The following is a 21,146-nucleotide window of genomic DNA, read 5'->3' as shown; positions in this document are numbered from 1 at the left end:
CCGATTTAGATATCGACCAAGTCACAGATTGCGATATGCACATCTACAGTAGCGCTCTTCCGGAAACCAACATATTGGAATGGTACCCATGCGCGGCATCGGCACAATGCATATCATGCGGCTAAGAATTAAATCCTCTAACGTGATATATACCACCAGCACGACACTGCAGGCAACTTACAGACCTCTCCATGCACCCACTTCAATGCCAACGAGCCGCCTAGCTGAAGTAAGACATAATCTACCCCGCGCTCGGCCCTTATGCCTTTATTCAGACACCCTTGGCGAGGAAGTGTAGGCCAAGACTAGTTGTTTCTGTCTTCGAAATTGTTGCGCCTTAGCTCTGCAATGCAGTCCTCAAAGTTAGAAGATGCACTTCGGTAGCGATCCTAATATGTAGCCTGTCGCTTTGGGGCATGTCAAAATGAATGAGATGAGTTTGTGATACACATGTCGAAGGACTGGTCACATTTATCAGATATCGGCCTGCCTTCCTGCTACATTTTCTTGCTCCTCATGCTCCTAATGCGGAGGTGCGCTGTACGACATGCTGCCCAAACCCTGCTTAAAGATATTCGGCGGTCCTGGTGCTGTGTTTCCTTCGATGGCCTTCTGGTCCGTAAAATATAGAATTCCAGAATTTGTGATATACTTTATCGCTATACTACTGACAATCTAAACCAATAAACACACGGTCACAACGTCATCTGGGCAGTCAAGTAACCCGCTTCACAATATTAACTAGCAAGATCCCGCCAGCCTTCTCGCCGGCATAATCATGGAGATGAATCAGCCGATAACCCTCCCGCAGCCGGTCAAGCCGGACGCAAGCCCACGCAGCTAATGCATCCCGACCGATTTCGTCGTCCTTGATTTTGAACCTAAGAAAGGAAGGCAGAACCGAGTTAGTTTCTTGTTTGTAGATAGTGGAACGCATAGGGTAGTATGCATGATAGGACTCCGTAGAGCTGATTCTGCGGAAAGCCACAGGTCGCCCTGCTAACCCTAAGCCCAATGGTGGATAGTGCATAATGCATAATGTTACCAAGTGGGAAGTCTGGAAGAAGCAAATCCCAAGCCCACTCGTCATGATTATGTGATGCGGGAAAATGCATATATTCTCGGGTATCACAATGCAGGTTTTATGCCTGCATACTCGAAAACGAATGTGACGAGGGGTAGAGAAGCAGCAAGGGGGAATCTCGGAGAAAAGAAAAACTAACCGTAGGAAACTCAGCTCCTCAATTATTCCCATCACGGTCGGGAACTCCAATTTCTGGCCCTTGAAGTCCGGGTTGCAACCTACGGAACTCTTCGTGCAACGTCTGTAGCTGCTTTTCTCCGTGTCGGAGCTGGCGTCGTCCTGGCCCGGGGTAATGTCGCCGTCCGGTTCTTCGACGTGCAACTGGCAGTTCACATAGGGTTTGAATCCCTTCTCGCTGTGGTCGCCCGGTGGAAGAGAGAGGCCTTGCGCGGCGAATACTTCGATTGAGAGGGTTAAGTTGTGGCGCTCGATGACATCTGTCGGGGAATTGCTGCTGCGGTAGCCAAAGGGCTTCAGTCGCCAGCCGTGGGTTCCAACAAACATTCCGTGGTTAAGCATTATGCCTTTGTCTGGTTTTTGCCAGTTCAACGCTACTAGCTGAGCGCCACGTCGCCAGTAGAATGTTGGATCGAGGTTCGATGAGTTGATTCTGAATGCGTACGGGTAGATACGCATCAGAGAGGTTCGGTTGTGCTCGAACAGGGCCTCGCGATGGTTGGCATGGGCTTCTCGCGCTGCTTTCTCGGAGAGCGAGAACACATGGTGAGGGAATTTAGCCTCTGTTGGTCAGTTAGCATCGCCTTCATGATCATATCTACAATGATGCATACCCGGTTGATCAAAATGACTGAAATGATAGGCGCGAGTATAAACAGCCATCTCGGCCAGAGCCTCAAGAACCTTTGGAGGCTTCGGCGAATGTTGTCCCGGGGACTTTTCCTCGGAATTCTGCGGCGTCAGAGGTTCTCCTTCGGGTTTCTTGTCCTCGCCATGGAGCGGGACACCTTTGCTCTTGATCAAAATCTTCCGCCTCAGCTCAGCTAGCAAGGGAAGCTTCTGTCCATCCGGAGGAGCCTCCACGAGCAATCCTTTCCACGCCTCCGACATGATGTCAACCATCGTCTGTTGCTGCTCGAGAGACGCATGTACCTCGAGACTAATAACCACTGGGAGATCACTGGCAACAAATGCACTGTCACGGATTGCATAGCAGATTTCGCGGAATGTGGTCCCCTTGGTTAGAGTATGGCCATGCATGACACGAGGCTCAACTGGAATAGGCATATGGCTCGTCGCGGTGTCTTCGTCCGATGGTCGCGGGGGCGACTTGGCAGATTTGCGACGAAGGACGCCATCAAGTTTCGCTTCCAATTTGGAGGATAAGGATTTTTTATGTCCTTTACCAAGTTTCTCCTGGCCACTTTTCCGGCCTGTCATCTTTTCTTTCAACTTGCTCCTCATGCCCTTCCCCTTTTCAGTCTCTGAATCACTGCTACTGTCGCTGCCTATCCCGCCGTCACTTGAGCTTGGGGTGTCCAATTCCCCATCCCAGACATCAATCTCGACGGATCTGCAGCCGCGGAGGAGGACCTGTTGGAACATGAGTAAATTTTCAATTCCAGGTCCTGGAGATCATAACATCCATGGATCAAAATGGTATGACTATTCTGCAAGCATCAACTCACAGATGTATAGGCACTAGCAGCAGCGTCGCTGTACAGCTGATTACCCGTCAAATAAGTGTTGTGACTTGACGAGATAAAGTAATCCGAAAGAGGCGCGGAAAGATCCAGGGTTTCTTCTGGTCCCATCGCAGACGCGTTCACACCTTTCATGTACTCACGAAAAGCATTCAGAGAAGCCAAAGCATCGGCGACGGGCTCAGGAGATTCTGCGACGGTATCGTCATGTTGCATTTCCTTGAGGAAATAGTCTGTAGTCGGAGCATATGCATTGACAGACTTGTAGATCTCCTGGATATGATCGTCCAAAGATGGGTGGAATTTGTCCACCGTGTGTGTGTGTGTTTGTGCTCTGGGTGGCTCGTGGAGTACTAGCTGTTTAGCACGATCCACGAGAACTTCGACATGCTCCATCTTTCACTGGTATATTGTCAGTGAGCTTTCTTTTCCAGTAGGGAGTATGTCGTATGTTGTATAGGAGATGCAACCTTATGGATGTTGGGTAGTGACTGGAGGGGCGGGCTTGTTGGCAAAGGTTGCCCCGCTTAGCTGGAGTACTTGTGGATTTCTATGGAGAATTGGATATATGAACTACGTCGTGGTAGAGACAACATGCCGTTGATGTCGGGAGAAAATCCCCATGTGACCCGTGCGCTCCAGCTCCCTGCCAACGTGGCGCTCTCTATATCGTGGATATGAAGTGAGACTTTTGGCTGTGGTATTCGAATTAATTGATGTATTTATTAGTTGGATATGAAATATGAATTTATTCAATACTACCTTCATTCTCGCAGCTTAGCCTCGATGAAAAATATGCTAACAGCATATTAACGAAAGGAAAGCCTCTTGATCAGCTTATATTCTTTTCTGTGCTTCCAAAGAATTTCAGCTGATAAATCAAACCCCCGCCCCGAAGTCTCCAGGGCTGTATAAATAGAACTACATGTAGTTACTCAACAGCTCAACAGCTCAACAACTCGACTTCAACTCTAACCAGATACAAAATCTACAATTACACAATGACTGGATCCAAAATCCATTTCTTCGATCTCCTATCAGACCTACCGGGTACGGACCAAACGATGACTCAGTGCAGACAGACAACTAACTAACCCAACTAGGCCCTTCCAAGTCATGGTCTCCCAGAACTCTCCGGACCAGAATGGTCCTTAACTTCAAAGGCATCCCCTACACCCAAAGCTGGGTCTCATACCCGGATATCGCACCTTTACTCAAGGCGCATGGCGTCCCACCCGCCAAGTCAACGACACCCTACACACTACCGGCAATCAGCCACAAGGGATCAATAACCAGCAACGAAGACGGCGTGCTAATGGAATCCGAGGCGATCGCCCTGTACACCGACAAGCTGTACCCGTCGCCCCCGCTCTTCCCCTCCGGCGACGCAAGTTACTCGCTCGTGGTCGCCGTGGACAAGATAGTGGAGTTGATCGCACCGAGTACCAAGTCGCTGATCGTTCCCAGAGTTCCATCTGGACTGGATGAGCGTGGACGGGAGTACTTTATCCGGACGCGCTCTGCGGCGTTCGGGAAGCCGCTTTTTGAGGTCAGGCCGACGGGTGAGGCGGAGTTGCTTGCGCTGTGGCAGCTTATCGAGAAGGAGATGGGAACACTGGTTAAGATGCTGAAGGGTAAGGAGGGGAAGAAGGGGCCGTTTTTGGAGGGTGAGAGTGCTGGCTATGCGGATATTATTCTCGCTTCACTTTTGGGTTTCTATGAGCGCTTTGACCGGGGTACCTTTGAGAAGATTCTTGCTCTTGGGGATGGGGAGTTGAAAGCGTTTTATGAAGCTTGTCTACCCTGGCTTGAAGGGCAAGGGGAGGAGAAGGAGTGGCCGATTTCCCAATAAATCATGTACCTCGACTTTCTGAGACAGAGCTGGCTGTTCGGGATACTCCGAGGCGAGCTTAATCTGAGACAATATCATTGATATATAGCACAATCGAAAAAGAAATCAATGTAATAATACATCCCGGGTGCTCCGAAAAGCCCAGGCTATCCAATATCCAATGCAACATCGTGGTGGTTCTGGGCGCCTGCGACACAACCCCAACAAGCAAAGTAAATCCCTTTCAGGTTTCTACTCGAACTGATACGAAACAGCTCAAAGACCGCGCAGGAAGTTGGACTCCTTGATGGCCTTCCGTCTGGCGTCGCGGGCACTCCTGATAATCTCCGAGCGTCGCTCAAAGCCCTCGGTGGCATCGGCCATGGCATCCGCTGAAGGTGCGTCGCGGTTGTAGGGTGCGGGGGTGATATCGTGAGCGTTGTGGTGGGCGGGGATCTTAGCAGCGAGGGGGCCAGTACGAGCGGCCAGCTTCTTGTCGTAACGCTTTCGTTGTTTCTTGTTCAAGGCTGCGACGGGGTGAGCATCTTATGCAAACGGCATTTCTAGGAGGTACTTACTGCTTGGGTCAACACCACCCTGCTTAGTCTTTTCCTTGCTGGAATCTCCCAAGAGATTCCATAGCCAATCTGGGTACTCGGAATCCTCCTTAGCGAAGACATCCGGCTTGTTCTTGAAGTAGTTGAGTCCATTCAGTTTGGTTCCGGCTGGGCAGCTGCTCGGTGGGCGCACGGAAGTGGGATGTGTGGAAGCTCCGGGGTGGACATCAGTGTGGACACCTTCGGGCGTGCTCAGAGGCTGAGAAATGCCGGGGGTAGCGGAGGAGATGGCGGACGGAGTTGTGAGGTCGCCGACCGTGGGTTGTCGGGGGGCGGACGGGGAAGGAGGAGCAGCCACAGGAGGGTTGTTATCGCTGCTGTATGAGCGGAACTGGCTGCGAACCAGAGGCAGCTGGCGCGCACATGCTGAAGCCGTCCGGATCACTGGCTGCTGGTTGAATCGGGACAGCATTGTCGTGCGGCAGCTTTTACAGATCATTGTGGTGGATGAATCAGAGAAAGGCAGGGAATAGACTAGGACGGTATTGAAATGTTCAATAGAAGGTCCTAGGCGACGAGGAATCCCAATTGTATTGAAGATGCAATAACACACGCGCGGACAAGGCTGTCGCAGAAAACTGCGGCCATATTTGATGCCAAGACGGAGATCAGTCACGTGATGCATCAACAAATATGGTCAACGACGTAGGACAGCTTCATTTCTTGCTACAAGGATCTAGCCCGTGTATAGACTACATGCGAGGCAAATGAATATCATCAGTCTCCTGCAAACCCCGAAGTGTCCTATCCAGGCGTCCAAACTGGTTGTGTAAAGTGTCATGGAACATGAGATCACACATCTTTGCACCATCCAGTCAACAACTAATGATTAGTTCTCGACTATCAGTGTTCATCGAGAACCTGTACAATTCAAGGATCAAATGGCAAATGGGAACTTTTGTCAATTCGAATATAGCAACAAAGCGACGTATGTAAATGACTCTGTACACCCAAAGGGGAAAACATCACAGGGACCGACCGAGAATACTCGGAGTCATGCAACTCTATGCACATGCTAAACAAACATAAAAACAGACAATCATTATACTGAAACACATGCCTCGGAAGGGCTATTGTTCGGTGAGAAGGTATTAGGAACAAGCGAAAGGCAAAAAAAAAAAAACATAAACGACCATATCGGACCAAGAGTTTTGAGGAACGCGCTATGAAGACAGACCACTGACATCCAAGAAGTTGCAGATGTCCTGGCAGGCGTCCTTCAAGCTCTTTTCTGTCTTCCATTGAAGCTCTTCCGTCGAGCGGTCGACGACCGCAACGCAAGCTCCAACATCACCTTCGCGACGAGGCGCGGCACGGCGAGGAATGGGCTTCTCGATAACAGACTCCATGGTGCTGACCACATCCATGACGGAATTTCCCTTTCCAGTTCCGAGGTTGAACGTGCGGAAATTTTCTGTCAACTTGCCCTCGTTGGCCGAGCTGAGCGCAGCAATATGCCCACGAGCCAGATCACTGACGTGAATGAAGTCACGGACGGCAGTGCCATCCTCGGTTTCCCAGTCTGTACCAAACATCGAAAGCTCGGCATACTGGCCGGTCATGACCTTGACAACGACGGGAAGCAGGTTTGTTGGTGCCTGTCTTGGGTCTTCGCCCAAAAGACCGGAAGAATCACAGCCAACGGGGTTGAAGTAGCGGAGTGCAACAATGGTCCATTCGGGGTCTGATGCGGCCAAGTCGGCGAGGATGGTTTCACACATCCATTTCGTGCGTCCGTATGGGTTGGTGATGCCAGTGCATCCAGGCTGGATGGATTGTTGTGTGCCTTTGTGATCTGTGTACACCTCTTCCTTGTGAACACACAGTTCCTCTTTCAATGGAAGACCGGAGGTGGCGAGGGTGCCGTATACGGTGGCGGAGGAGGAGAAGATGAAGGTCTTGATGCCGAAGTCTCCGAGTGTTGAGGCAAAGTCGACAAGCCCGCTGACATTGTTGGAGTAATACTTCAGTGGCTTCCGAATGCTCTCCTCAACGGCTTTATAGGCTGCGAAATGAATGACTCCGGCAATTCTCGACTTGGGAGTTCCCCACCGAGATGGGAGACGGTACTCCTCAAGCAGTGGCTGAAGAGCTTTGGCGTCACGATAATCGTGTGCATGCAACCGGAGAGATGGCATCTTCGTTCCATTCTTCTCGTGGTGCTTCTTGGCCAAGAGGCTGATACGATCGAACACATTCTCGAATGCATTGCTAAGATTGTCGATCACAATGACGTTATAGTTTGCCTTGAGCAGCTCAAGCGTGGTGTGACTACCAATGAAACCGAGGCCACCAGTGACCAGAATGTGGCTCTGGAAAGGGACTCTGTGCAACAAGTCATGGAGATTGTCGAATGGGTCTCCAGCCTCTGTTACAGGTGTGTCCAGGGCGATGGGAGACTGCACAGGACTGCTTGCATCAGACCTATGAGGACTGTCGGATCTCGACGAGGAAAATGATGTTGGCGCAATCATGATGGGAAGTTGACGATATATGCCAGGTAACCTTGGAAGGTATGCTATCGCTGCGAACAAAGAGAGAAAATGATCTATGTTTTTATATGACCAGACTAAGATATCCCGATTCTTCGGTGGGCCCTCCACCAAGGTTTTATACAAAACAAGCGAGGTACCTGCGTTGCTCGATCGGATCCTCCGTTTGAGTTCATATATTATGCCATCTTCCTTGACGAATGAGGATTCAGCACGGGCCCTCGGCAAAAATAAAAGGAAAAAGAAAGAAAAGAACCTAAGGTATAAACGGAATTAAAAAAAAGCACAAAGCGAGTGCAAGAGGGGGGGGGCATAATGAACTGGAACAGAACCAGGCATGCCCCTTGGTGGGCCAGACATGCGGCTGGACCTTGGGATATCATTCGCATGCCCTAACTGCCTCTATCTTTACTCCGTGCTCCGTACCAGTATGTCAGGGCTTCTCGAGCTAGTATAATAATGGAATTATTCTTGTATTTCTTTATTCTTTCGCGCTTTTTCTTTATTAAATCTTTTCTTTCGATTTTGTTCTATTTTGGTTCTTTTTCCTAGGTCTTGGCCAAGACACCTTACTGCATCTGGTCGCCCCAGATCCATCGACCGTAGGGTCCAAATCTTAGGTCGTGTTGATCAACCTGTTTCCATTTTGGTTTTTTTTTTTCAGACAGCCATGCTCTGAAAAATTCACGTTCATATGTAAACGGCGGTGTTCGCGAATCCACTTTCATTCTTTTCAACTTTCTCTCTATAAATCCCCCATTATGTCTACTGAGAAACACGTGAGCAACCGGACGTGCCTGAAGTCGAAGTTGTCTCGTTTCATCTTGGCAATTGTGGTCCTGATTGTGATTATTGTCGCCGTTGTCCCCTCCGTTGTGGTCACTACCCTCCACAAGAAAAATAGCATGGGTCCAAAGGCGAAGGTGTTCGTTCCACTTTACGTATACCCTGCTCCTGAGGCGTGGGCTCCGCTGGAAAATGTGTATGTTTCTAAACCCTTTTTATCCTTTCCTTTTCTCCCCCAAATTGCTATGCGGTAGCCAGCCACATTATGCTGCGCCGTTATATCCAAATTAGAAAAGAAAGGAAAAATACAGAAAAACAGCCGCTGAACGCCACAGGATATCCGCCCACCCTGATGTCAACTTTACCGTCGTAATCAATCCAGGAAACGGTCCCGGCCCTGACTCTCTCCCGGATGGCAATTACACCCGCGAGATCCCCAAACTCACTGCGTACGACAATGTGCGGGTGTTGGGCTATGTGTATACCTCCTACGGAAAGCGCAATGCTTCCGAGGTTCGCAAGGATATTCAGACCTATGCGGACTGGCCGACTAATTCCTCCGACCCCAACCTTGCGGTTCGCGGAATCTTCTTCGATGAAACTCCTCAACAATACGAAGCTCAAACCTTGACGTATCTGCAGGGGCTCACAGATTTCGTTAAGGGTCTCAAGGCTCTTGGCCCTGATCAATTTGTGAGTACTGTAATGTTTTTACTTTACACTTATGGACTGCCCCATACCATACCACCCCTGTCTCGCATCATCGTCGCCCTATATCCGCGTTTCTTTATTTGTTTTATCTGATTTTCCGTTTTCCCTCGCGGGCCATTCACAAGCCACACTATGGCTCTATTGAATTCTATTCCAACGCCGCATATTCCACCCCGGCCTGCATCACCATGTGTTCCCTATCCGGGATACATAGGCGAAGTCCATTGAGCTAACGAAAACTATCAGGTCGTCCATAACCCCGGCGCTGTCCCGGATTCTCGGTACCTGGCTACAGCTGATTCAACCGTTGTGTTCGAAGCCGCCTACACCACGTTCCGGGAACGGCAAGGCGCTAAGCTGTTCAGCAGCATCTCGGACAGCAATCGTACCCAACTTTGCGCCATCGTTCACTCGGTGCCTGAGTCGGTCGAGGGCAAGGATCTTCGCAGTCTGGTCAAGCAGGTGCGAAAGGTCGCGGATGAGATCTACATCACCCATCTGAGCACGAACTATTATGCCTCCTTTGGGTCTAAGTGGACTGAGTTCGTTGACCTGATGGCAGCTTAGGATTTGGATTTCTACTTTGGATTACTTGTTTAAGTTGTGCACTGGTGATGTAAATTGGATCAAGCGAGTATGTGCACATATATTTTTTTTGGATAGCTAGCATGTTTTCACTCATTTGGTTTAATGATTCTACGAGTTGGTTTTCAGACCACATTTTAGTCCATCTGGAATAAAAGTTTTCTCTTTCTCTTTCCCCGTCTATCCTTTCAAGCTGTCTTTGTTTGAAGTGAGTTGAGCTATACTTTTTAAGTCAAGGTGGAGTCAGGTGGATAATACATTACAAGTATGTATTGTGGTATTTTTCTGTTTTTTTCCTTTCGTCCTTTCGCCAAGACTAAAATACCACAATACCATGGATACCACTAAACCCCACTAATCAAGTACCTGTCAATTGGGACATGTGGCAATGGTTGGATCACGGAGTATAGGGATATATTAAAATCCGAGAGTGGGTTTTAGTCGTAGGGCCATCTTGATACGAGGCACGAAGTACTCCGTATAAGTCAAACGTGGCTCAACCTGATGTGGCTTGATTTAACTTCAATGTTGCCAACGTTTACAACATGACAGCATGACAACAAGGAAATGCAAGCGCCTTCCTTTTCTGGGTCTCGATTTAGACCATTCTATTCTTTGGAATATGTCTGAGTTACCGCCCATCCGATCGATCTATGAGATGAGATGAGACATGCATATGCGACTTGTAGGCCAGTCAATGCCATCTCAAGCTCGGAAATACTCCCAAAATAACCCTGCAACACACAACGTTTCAATTAACGATGGACATCATGCTTTACTCAGGTTTGGGATATATTCAACTGGAACATCTTGTGACAGAACTGAGCTATTAATATAAGCCAAAGTATGTCGTCTCAGATGGTGTAAAGAGACCAAAGACTGAAACAGTAGTGAGACACTAGACAACAGACGTCGGGTCTTAGCATCTACCGTTGGCATAGGTCATCGCTATACATAGGACAAACTCAGTCCCCGGATACAACGCTGCGTTGGAACATGAACAACGTACAGAAGGCTCCGTCTGCAGGTTTAACGTGTGCAACTGCGGCTATACCGAATTCCAAACCCGACCTGTCCCATTCCAACGGGGTCATATTCCAGGAACCAGGCTGTCGTATGTTGTTACATCAATGACAACATGGCTGACAATTTCAATATCAATGAACCCTTCCACCGTCCCCCGCCCCGGTCCCCGGTGCAATGTACAATACCACAGTGACGAGCAATATTCATCCTCTGCCTGGAGATGATTTTGCATACATCTCCGCCTCCGGAGAAACTAGGTTCTTCCCTGGTAGCTCGGTCCGAGATACAGTTTTGGGAAACCGTCTCGTCCACCCCACCCTTGCTCTTCAGCCGTACCTGTAAAACTCCAACCATACCCCTGAACCCGAGCGCCGGTGGCGGAAGCCACTAACTACATACATACCTCGTGGCATGGCCGGGTATTTCGGAGAATTTTTCTTCGATCCCATCTCTTGGCCACGGTGCGCCCAGTAGCCGCTGGGGAGAACTGACTAAAACTGTAGAGAAATAGCCAATCAGTCTTGTCTTGCATGACCGTTCGACTCCATAGGAGCTAGATCTGAATAAATTGAATTATTGGCACTAGAACTAGTCGATCGCTGGGGCGCTAACAGCACAAAAGTGGGAAAACTAATGAACAACGGTGGGCTTGGCTGCGGCTTGATCAGCTACACGAACATGCATGGGTGGACACGGTCCGAATCTGAACAAATAAATTCCGAACGGTTCGCGCCAGCATATCCATCCAGGTCTCCATACAAGTCTCCATCCAAGTTTGAGGTTCAGCTCGCATGGCGCCCGCCCTGATCGTTCCAAAAGCCACCGATTCAAATCGCGCATTTCAATCGAGGCTATTCATGCCTAGTTTGGTTCAACCATGGGTCGTAGGCAGTCAGCTCATGAATATATCCTCGCTTAGTATGACCCATTACCAAATCTGGGCATTGCGTCTTCCAAGCCACAAGCCACCCCGTTAGTTTCAATATAGCAGCCCTGGGTCGCGTTGCAGAGATTTGCACAGAGCGGAGTACATAATATAGACATCAATGTAAACAAGTGGAGGGTGCACATAGTTCCATACACACAGGTACAAATACCCAGCCACTCAGGAACAAGGGGTAGATCTATTATCTGGGCGAGCCACTCGGGTAACCGATCTTAGCGCCCTTGGTTCTTGCTGCTGCACCACGCGCGAGGCAGGTTAGGTTCCAAGGTTCGCGCGTTATTGGTAGGCGGGTATAGTATACCTACACGTGGGTTCTGGCCGGGTTGGACCGGGTTCCAGTTTCGGAGAGGGAAAAAAAAACAGTCCGAAAGGGAGCGCGTTTTACTGGCCATTGATATTGTTATTCCCGTCGGGAGCTGTAGTTCCCTCGTGTTCACCGACGGAGTACGGAGCACCAAGTACCGAGATCGGCCGTGCGATATGCAAATTTTTTCCATGCGAACCCAGTCGAACTGTGGTTGATGCTAGAGATAAGCGCCTTTGCGGAGGAGATTCTTGATTCAGGATTCTGGATATCCGGTTTTCTTTCTCGCAATTGGTATGAAATATAGCACATTGTGAAAAATAGTACAACGTACCTATCTCAATTTGTAACACACTACGTGTGACTTAAGTTCCAGCCACAGGGGTTTTATGCAAGGGATCCCCCATTAGGATTTTTTAGTTATGATATGTCCATAACTAGCACAGCCTCAAACAGATCAATGGCGGAAAATAAACTCGAAGGCTGATTGTTGACACATAAAATACCCGTAAATAACGATATCAACACTCTCGTATGTATGTATGTAATGAAACTTCGAAAGTTTCCACAATACACAAACACGATCAAAAAATTACCGGATGATCCACTTCCCCAGGGGGGCTTGACCCGAACTTAACTGAATATTGAATGAACTCTCAAACCTAACCAATCAGAGCAATCTCGCGCTTCGACCCATCCATATGCCAAGACCGCCAAGACCAACCTAACGTCCGTCTCCATTGGGAAATTCCATGCCCGCCCAGTGCGCTAAAATGCCCGATTTGTTTCATCAGGCCAATTGGACAAGAGCGTATTTGTAATTAATTGCCTTGTTTGCTCCGGAGTCCAGAAACAACGAACTACTAGTCTCTAATTATACACATGGTGGCGAAACAAGATGCAGGGAAAAAATAGGACTGGGATCAAGTCCCTGTTACCTACATGCACATACTAGTTATTCGGGTCGGACATTTATGTATCCGTGTATTTCAACGCTTCCGCCATAAACAACGTCCGATACCTCGTGTTGTAAGTAAAAAGAAAAATAACCGCTATTGACGGATGGCTGATCCGCTACAAAAGCCAGACTTGAGTAAAGTAAAGTACGGAGTCACCTCGCCCAATCTCTCCATCACGTCACGCCATGAATAACCCGGGCGCACGGAAGACCCGGAGATAATATTTCACTAGCGGCAGTAGCCACAGCCACAGCTACTGCGGACTATTGGCTATGGATATGCAGTGGCTGTAAATAAGAGGAGTCGCCAACGATGGCGCTGCTGGTGGTTGCTTTGATGGGGTGATTATTTAGAGCCGGTGCCCAGAGCCGGTGCAAGCTTATGATGACGGGTGTGCGGGATAGAGTGGGTGAGGAGGAGCTGAGTACGGAGACAGCGCATAGTACTATCTTGGGAAAACCTCGGGAAGGGAACTCGGGATGTCGGGTGACTGTTCTAAGGCTAGCGGGCTTAAATAGGTAGAACATGCCGATTATGTGCTCATCTTGGGCTGGACTATTGTAATGGGCGTGCTGTGTTCTCAAAATGGCGTTTTTGGTTTCGGTTCTTTGGGCTTGTGAGTTGCTGTGCCGTGTGGTGCACCTCATTGCCGTCTATTGAAGCTGATGTGACTCATGTGAGCCGAAGGCAATTTAACCGATGGCGTGGTTTTGAGGGAATTGATGTGATGAAGTTGACACGGAGGGAAGGTGCTCTTCGTGAGGTATGTGCTGACACGACGAGTGCGTTCCAGGGGTTCTTGGATGTCTGGGCGTGTACTTTGTAAGGAGTTGCCAATTTACTTCTTCTCACCTCTCAAGACCAATTAATACACGCTGAAATATGATGGAAGCTATGAATGATGATGCCGAAAGTATCACGTCTAGTACTTATACATGCAATGACAAACTCCAAATTAGATGACGAGCCCACTCTGCACAAGGCCTCAAACATGCAGTATTCACGAACAGTATTCAATATTCAAGGGCAGTATTCAACCCAATTGTCCAAGTCCATGTTCTTGATAACAGTCGAAAAGTTGCCAGCGCTGTTGGCATCACAAGCAGCAGTCGCCTGGCTGGTCGTCACGGACTTGTTATTGTTGGTACTATCGCCCTTGGGGTACTCGATGTGGAAGACAGGCTTGTCGGCCTCAATGAAGGCCGCATAGGTATCACACTCCTCGTACTCAGCACACTGCTCATTGACACACCACTGCATATTATCAATGACAGAGTCGATAATGCCTCCGCCGTTCTTCAAGCCAACGGAGAGACCGCGCTTGTGGGACTGGGCAGCAAGCCAGTTCACATAGTCGATAGCCTGGGCCTCGGTGAGATCAAGTCCGTTGGTGTTGTCGTACCCGTCGATGTTGTCAGGGTCGACACCGTCACAGCCTTTAGTCACGGCGATATCGAGACGCGCCTGCATGATTTTGCGCACGTTGGGGGATGAGACATTCAGCCATTTCTCGCCGGGCCATCCGTCGAGGTTCTTGCCCTTATCTGAGGCGAGGAAGTCGCTGGCGTCAGGGCGCCAGTTCTCGTACGAGCCGGCAGAGAAGTAGCAGATCACTTTGCGACCCTTCTTCCGGAGAGCGGCGATGACGGTTTTGTTGTTGTCGAACAGATCAATGTCGTAGATGGGCGCGTCCACTGAGGTGGTGACTGGTTCGCCATCGTCGGCCTTTAGTATAATCTGCCACTTGGTGCCAACAGCTGGCTGCCACACGGTTGTGTTTGTTGGTGTTGTCGTATTGGAACCGGTGCCTCCGGAACCTGTGCCGGAACCGCCGTTGTCGTTATCATTATCATCGCCTCCGCCATGATGAAGACCAACTCCCAGTCCGGCACCTAGACCGACACCTAGAGCAATGATGACAAGAGCGATAGATCCAATGATAAGGACCTTCTTCTTGGTGGACCAAGCCCACCAGCCCGTCTTGGACGACATTTCACCGATTAAGGTGGACTGTGAACTGAGAGATAAATGAGAGATAAAACGAGAGAAATTTAGTGTGTAATAAGGTTGAGATAGCCCAAAATCGCGGGGTAGTTGTATATAATGAAGGTGTATGGGGAAGGCCAAGGAGGGAAAAGAAGAGACGAAGAGATCAGCAGGCACCAATTCGGGAGATAGGCATCTTTAAGCTCAAAGTCAAGGGCCCAGAGCGCAGGTTGATCTCCCAGGGTACGGAAAAACCTGGACGTTAAAAGCAAAGCTCAGCCTTGGATCGGCAGAAAATGGACGGAAGACCCTGAAAATACTCGAACGGGCAAGGGAGGTGGTGATCAATTGGTATGAAAACGAGGATGCCTAAAGGGCTATAGAGGGCGAGGGCGGTCAGGACTCCACTGGAAAAGTCCAAGGGGCGAAAACTAAACATCCGGTGGAACCTACTGATCTGATCTACTCATGTGATCAGGCGATCTATATCGTCTTACTGTACAGTGTACACTATACGTGAACTAATGGCAACCCATGGAAGCTTAGTTAGGGGTTGACAGTGAATTTTAAATTGCCAAGATGGATGAAGAGACTGATCTGTCGCTTAAAATAGAAGAAGGGAAAAAGGGAAATAGTATCAGTTTGCCAAGCACTACTAGGCTGGCTATTTATTTCCATGTTGTATGTTGTATGTTGTATAATAAACAAAGTGGATAACATCAGGATTCGAGGGGAAACCGAAAGTCCCTGCACTTTCAATGTTCCCAAAACATTGCCAATAAACCAAACGGATAGATGCATGTGCTGGCAAGCCCCTCGGCGTTAAAGTCTTGAATCGCGACATCGGAGTTGAGTTTTTCTGTCACGAAAATGGTATTGTTGTATTTTAATGTCGTAATTACCAAGCCGAGGTAAGACGGTTTTGCAAATACCAACACGAGATATCCTAACCCAAGTGGACAGACTTTTGACAGTCTAAAAACCACCTAGTGCTGACCTGTTGGGCTATCATCTGATGCTTTGAAATCTTCTCTGCATGACGCTTATGTGCAGATCTAGTTTAATAACGAAGCATCTATACTTGAAATACTCAACACTGGTAGTAACCCATAATATCATGCAATGCTACTGTTACTATTACCCCGTTTGCCTATTCTACGTTGGATGTTTCGAATTGAACTTTTTTTTGTTGAATCGTCCTCCATGACCCGCTCTCTCCACCTTCGACGCTAAAATAGACTACCAGAGAAAAGTACACCCGATGGCGCTAGTCCAGATGTAACCCGATCGCCTGATTTTTCCTTTGGCGCAAATCTCTAGACGCCACACCCGCTAACCGAAACAGGTCCACGGGACTTTATACGAAGTCCCGAGATCGTTAGTCTCGTTTCTATATTGATAATTGCACCCGAGACAGAAATTTCGAGCCCTTGCCAAGATCGCGCTTAACCGTTTCCAGTGTTCGCTGTTTGACAAGTCATCAAATGGTGACTGTCAATGTCTCTCGCTTAGAATACATAACACGCTAAGGGATTTTTATTCTAGCGCATTCTATCTATCGTAACATTTGCCCCTGGCACCTGCCGCTGCTAGGGATAGTCAGGAATAAAAGAACGAAAGCAACAGTAGCAGAAGTCAGAATGAGCTCCAAAACCCAAACTCATCCAAGCAGGGAGGGTTACATGACATGACATACAGCATACATTATTCATACATTATTCTTGGTAACTAGCACAAAGTCCAAAGTACGGAGCCCGGAGTAAAGCACATTAAAAATCCGTGACCGGGTGGCTTAATGCCCAGGAACCTACTCCGTATTCAAGCGGATATCACCGAAATGGTGCCATCCATGGATCCAAAATTAGTATTGAGCCTCCTTGTTACCCAATCGAGTAGCTCCTATGCAACGGCTGCATTGAACCCCTCGTATCCAACATACAACATCTATGCTTTTCCCCGCCGTAGCGTAGGTCTGGACCCTGATGACCGGGTCACATTGCCCCATGCCAACCCTACAACCTCCACCCCGCAGGAAGACGATCTAGGTAGAATGTAGAATATACTCTGTGCGTACCGGTATATCTCAGACATTTACAGCAGCCACTTGCGTTTGCACTAGTCTACATCCACTGGATCCCTCCGACTTCTGAGACACGATCTTTATTTTCCGAGTTTGCTTGGCACCAGATCGATTGCCCGGATGGCGTCCTCGGTTGGGTGGGGTGATAGAGTGGTTTGTGAGACAAGTTAGGCTCTGAACCCACTTTCTAGACTGCTTTCTGGTGCCTTGGCTGGTCCGTATGGAGTAAACGGGGTCCATGGATGTTTGTTTTTGCCACGATCGATTGATTTTGGACTTAGTCTCATCGGTGGAAATCAGATTTTTTTTGGGTTTTCTTGGTTTGGGGTATGGGGTGCATGACCGTGCGAAATGCGCTGGAAGTCTTTTCCATGCCTTGCGCTGGATCAGTCGGATCAGGAAATCCCTTGGCTCGTATAACCGTTGCAGACTTTGTCACCTCGGACCTGCAGCGCGAATTGCCGATGGCACCGCCAGACCGCCAGATGACATGTTCGGAGAGTAGTACCGAGAATGCGAGGGCTTGTGCTCGTGTTGCTTTTTACGAAGAATGATGTTTACTACTCTGCACGGATTGAGCCCTAATTTTATATTGTACACTACTGAAGTATGAAGACCATTCGGAAAGCATCATTGTATATCATATAGTATACATGATATTTCCAGGCATTATTAAAATACAGGACATTCAATATTCGTATCAACAGAAAGACAAGGGCTGTTTTTTCCTTCACATATATAAAAACCATTATTGACATCTAAAGAGATATCCACAAGATAAATGAGAGCGATGGACGATCAACAAAAGCCAAAAGATGCAAAGTGCATCGACCTGTCAAATGAAGGCAGACAGGTCAATCATCTTTGAGACATCCTAAAAGGAAATGGGGGTGGAAAGAGTGAAAGTAACGGGGGAGCCAGTGAGCTCAACCCAGACGGTCAGAGGGTCAGCACCGAGCTGCTCGGTAGCGAAGCCCAGGGTGCTGGTAGGAGCAACAGGGAAAGTAACCGGGATAGGGTCAGTGCAGGTGTTGCCAGTGGCAGAGACAGTGACGGCAGTGATCTTCTGGTTGCTGGTGGCGTAGCTCAAAGAGTAGCCGCACTTGTCACGGTTGAAACGGGCAAGGAAGGCAGCGGACATCTATGAAGGTTAGCACATGAAACGAATTGTAGCGTATTGGATAGGATTTATCTTACCTCCTGGTGGGTGAGGGTGACGACGGGCCATTCAGCCAGGCGGATGAACTCCTGGACCTGGGTCTCAACCCAAGCCTGCATAATGGAGTACTTCTCAGCAACACCGTTGATGGTGATGGGGTTAACATCAGCGTTGCGGAGATTGGCCTGGTGGAACATGTAAGGATCGTGGAAGAGACCGAAGAAGTGACGCATGGTCTCAGCCTTCTCGATGTCCAGGAGGTCCTGGAAGCCACCAACACCAGCAGAGGTGGCAATCCATTCCGCGACGGTGCAGTCAGGAGTGTCGCAGTTGTAGTAGATGCGAGAGGCCCAACGAGGGTTGACCTGCATACCATCGAAACCGTTGTTGGCAACGGTTGTGAAAAGAGGCCACATGTCGTTCTCCTGGTTCAGAAGGGCAGGGCGGGTGTTGTCACCAACACAGTTAACAATGCCGTTATCCCACCAGGCCTGAAGGGCATCGCCATTGTGCAGACCAGTGATGGCAGGAGGAATGATTCCGTTGGAAGTGAACTTGGTGGCCTTGTCGATACCGACCTGCTTGAGCCAAGCCTGGTTGAAGCTGATCTCCTTGTAGATATCGCTGTAGGTGGCATTGTCCTGCTCCTCGTGAGTGAAAGTGTGGGAGATGTGGCCGAACTTGTTGAGGTTGCTTTCGGTGGTCCACCATGCCAGGAGCTCATCCATGACAGTGCAAGTAGCTTTCCAGTCGTAAGCAGTAGGGGTGGCGGGCCACAGGTCAGTGCCAGTTCCAAGAGGCTTGATCCACTCGAGGGGAGTGTCCAAAGGCGAATCATACTCGATAGCAGCTCCGCAAGTATCCCAGCCAGCATCCGAGGTATCGGAAGCGTTCTCGATGTTTCCGTTACCGTTGTGGCCGACTTCAACAAAGTAAGAACTGCCAGCGGGCAACTTGGCATTGATGGTATCAATCCAGGAGGCAATGTTGGTCAAATCCTCGGCGCGAATACGGAAGGTGGTACCAGCGGGCGAGTAAATATCAGTCTCGAGGAACATGTCATCAATCTGGGTGTTCAGGTTGACACGGCGGTATCCGGTGTGCAGACCGCGGGTAATCCAGGTGATCCATGCGTGCTGCAGGTAGCTGGATGTAGAACTCCAGGTAGTGTCGAAGCTGATGAAGAAGGCCATCTGCTGACGGCCATCGAAGTCGTTGATCACACCGGCGACACTCTCAGTCTCGAAGCCTGTGGTGGGGGCAAACGCGGCAAACTGCTTGGTCGAGGTGGTGTTGCTGATAGTCGCAGGGTAGTGCCACAGACCAGTGGTGCTGATACCTGCGCCAGTCTTCAGACCAGATGTGGGGAATTCACTAGTATCAGTGAGGGAGATAAGTTGTTCAACGCCGTCACAGCATCCGCCGATAGCAGATGCGCCATAGTTGGGACCCGGGTAGACATCGTATTGGACCATACGGACACCATATTCAAGCTGGTAAGCATATAGCTGGTTCCACTGATCGGTGGTCAGGGCACTCTGGAAGCCCAGGGTACCATAGTCATAGCTGACTTCAGAGGCAACGACAATACCACCGAAGTTTCCCCCGGCGGTACCATTGAGTTCGGGAAGTTCGACACCAGCAGAGGGAACAATCAGAGTGGAGAATGGGATACCGTATCCATTGAGACCAGAGCTGGCCACACCAGCAGAGGCAGCATCTCTGGCAATAATCAGAATTTCAGCTGCAACGGCAGCGTGGCTAAGCGGGGTGGCACTTGCGGTTGCAGAAGCCGAGATTGAGATGAGGGTAGACGACATGATTGGGGTAGTCAAAGAAGCACTTGTGGAAACAGATGCAGACGAAACAACTGACGAAGAAGTAGCACTTGAGACGGCTGACGAAGAAGCCAAGCTACTAGAAACAGCGGTTGAGGCTGAGCTGATGGAAGAGCTTCCAGGAGATGAAACTGCCGACGAAGAAGCAACACTCGAAGCAGACGAAGCCGAGGTGCTTGGAACAGCAATTGAGCTAACGGAAGAGCTTCCGGAAGGCGAAATCACCGAGGAAGAAGTAGCACTTGAAGCGGGCGACGAAGAAGCTGAGCTGCTGGGAACAACGACTGAGCTAACGGAAGAGCTTCCGGAAGGCGAAACTACTGACGAAGAGGTAGCACTTGAAGCGGGCGACGAAGATGCCGAGCTGCTAGGAACAGCGGTTGAGGCTGAGGTGATGGAAGAGCTTCCAGGAGACGAAACTGCTGACGAAGAAGCAGCACTTGAAGCAGCTGACGAAGAAGCCGAGCTGCTAGGAACAGCGGTCGAGGTAGAGCTGACAGAAGAACTTGCGGAAGATGAAACTACCGATGAAGAAGTGACGCTTGAGACAAGCGATGAAGAAGCCGGGCTGCTGGAAACAGTAGACGAGGCGGGCGAGCTGACCGAAGAACTTTCAGACGGCGAAACGATTGACGAAGAACTAGCACTTGAAGTAGCACTAGAAGCAGGGGAAGAAGAAGCCGAGCTGCTGGCAACAACGGTTGAGGCAGACGAAACAGCAGAGCTGGAAGAGGCCGATGAAACAGACGACGACCCACTCTGAGTAAGGACGCTGGAAGAACCGGAGGGGACAGTGACAGTGACTGATGCCGAAGCAGAGTCGACGATTGAGCTCGAAGTGGTGAGAGTAACGAAGGTGGAGGCTGCAGTGGTGGTCGGTGCAACTGTGGGCAAACTGCCAGTAACGATAGAGGACAGAGCCGGGACAGAGACAGAGGAAGTGAACGAGAGTGTAGAAGTAGCGACCGCAGTGGAGCTCACTTCAGCAGTACTGCTAGGAGTACTAGAAGGAGTCGAGACCGGAGGATGATAGGCAATGACAGTCGGGGTATTCTCAGGCCAAACACCGGGGGCAGTGTCG

The 21,146-nt window shown here is 49.5% G+C and overlaps 8 protein-coding genes across 8 annotated transcripts; 3 read left to right on the top strand and 5 right to left on the bottom strand.

The window, feature by feature from the left end:
• Positions 1-715: 715 nt before the first annotated feature.
• On the bottom strand, positions 716-3,141 carry N7518_003285 (putative phosphoinositide-specific phospholipase C; the record flags this gene model as incomplete). The annotated part of the gene is made up of 4 exons (XM_057184212.1): positions 716-881; positions 1,224-1,824; positions 1,876-2,635; positions 2,731-3,141. The coding sequence occupies 4 exons, from the start codon at positions 3,139-3,141 to the stop codon at positions 716-718; spliced, it is 1,938 nt and encodes a 645-aa protein (XP_057045662.1).
• Positions 3,142-3,746: 605 nt separating this feature from the next.
• On the top strand, positions 3,747-4,597 carry N7518_003284 (glutathione S-transferase family protein; the record flags this gene model as incomplete). The annotated part of the gene is made up of 2 exons (XM_057184211.1): positions 3,747-3,795; positions 3,849-4,597. 2 exons carry the CDS (start codon positions 3,747-3,749, stop codon positions 4,595-4,597), a joined length of 798 nt encoding a protein of 265 aa, XP_057045661.1.
• A 255-nt stretch (positions 4,598-4,852) lies between these two features.
• Positions 4,853-5,632, bottom strand: N7518_003283 (mitochondrial 54S ribosomal protein mL54; the record flags this gene model as incomplete). Its single annotated transcript, XM_057184210.1, has 2 exons — positions 4,853-5,103; positions 5,155-5,632. The coding sequence occupies 2 exons, from the start codon at positions 5,630-5,632 to the stop codon at positions 4,853-4,855; spliced, it is 729 nt and encodes a 242-aa protein (XP_057045660.1).
• A 724-nt stretch (positions 5,633-6,356) lies between these two features.
• Positions 6,357-7,667, bottom strand: N7518_003282 (NAD-dependent epimerase/dehydratase family protein; the record flags this gene model as incomplete). The annotated part of the gene is made up of 1 exon (XM_057184209.1): positions 6,357-7,667. The coding sequence occupies one exon, from the start codon at positions 7,665-7,667 to the stop codon at positions 6,357-6,359; it is 1,311 nt and encodes a 436-aa protein (XP_057045659.1).
• Positions 7,668-8,446: 779 nt separating this feature from the next.
• On the top strand, positions 8,447-9,749 carry N7518_003281 (spherulation-specific family 4 protein; the record flags this gene model as incomplete). The annotated part of the gene is made up of 3 exons (XM_057184208.1): positions 8,447-8,667; positions 8,807-9,164; positions 9,429-9,749. The coding sequence occupies 3 exons, from the start codon at positions 8,447-8,449 to the stop codon at positions 9,747-9,749; spliced, it is 900 nt and encodes a 299-aa protein (XP_057045658.1).
• A 4,273-nt stretch (positions 9,750-14,022) lies between these two features.
• Positions 14,023-14,994, bottom strand: N7518_003280 (endo alpha-1,4 polygalactosaminidase; the record flags this gene model as incomplete). The annotated part of the gene is made up of 1 exon (XM_057184207.1): positions 14,023-14,994. One exon carries the CDS (start codon positions 14,992-14,994, stop codon positions 14,023-14,025), a length of 972 nt encoding a protein of 323 aa, XP_057045657.1.
• Positions 14,995-17,942: 2,948 nt separating this feature from the next.
• On the bottom strand, positions 17,943-20,047 carry agd3 (putative extracellular serine-rich protein; the record flags this gene model as incomplete). Its single annotated transcript, XM_057184206.1, has 2 exons — positions 17,943-18,209; positions 18,266-20,047. 2 exons carry the CDS (start codon positions 20,045-20,047, stop codon positions 17,943-17,945), a joined length of 2,049 nt encoding a protein of 682 aa, XP_057045656.1.
• A 124-nt stretch (positions 20,048-20,171) lies between these two features.
• N7518_003278 (uncharacterized protein) lies at positions 20,172-20,828 on the top strand (the record flags this gene model as incomplete). The annotated part of the gene is made up of 1 exon (XM_057184205.1): positions 20,172-20,828. The coding sequence occupies one exon, from the start codon at positions 20,172-20,174 to the stop codon at positions 20,826-20,828; it is 657 nt and encodes a 218-aa protein (XP_057045655.1).
• Positions 20,829-21,146: the final 318 nt, after the last annotated feature.

Source organism: Penicillium psychrosexuale, assembly GCF_028828465.1.
Source record: "Penicillium psychrosexuale strain IBT 29551 chromosome Unknown utg000002l, whole genome shotgun sequence".
Taxonomy (NCBI): Eukaryota; Fungi; Ascomycota; class Eurotiomycetes; order Eurotiales; family Aspergillaceae; genus Penicillium; species Penicillium psychrosexuale.
The sequence above is the reverse complement of the archived record's forward strand: the minus strand, read 5'-3'. Positions and strand labels throughout refer to the sequence as shown.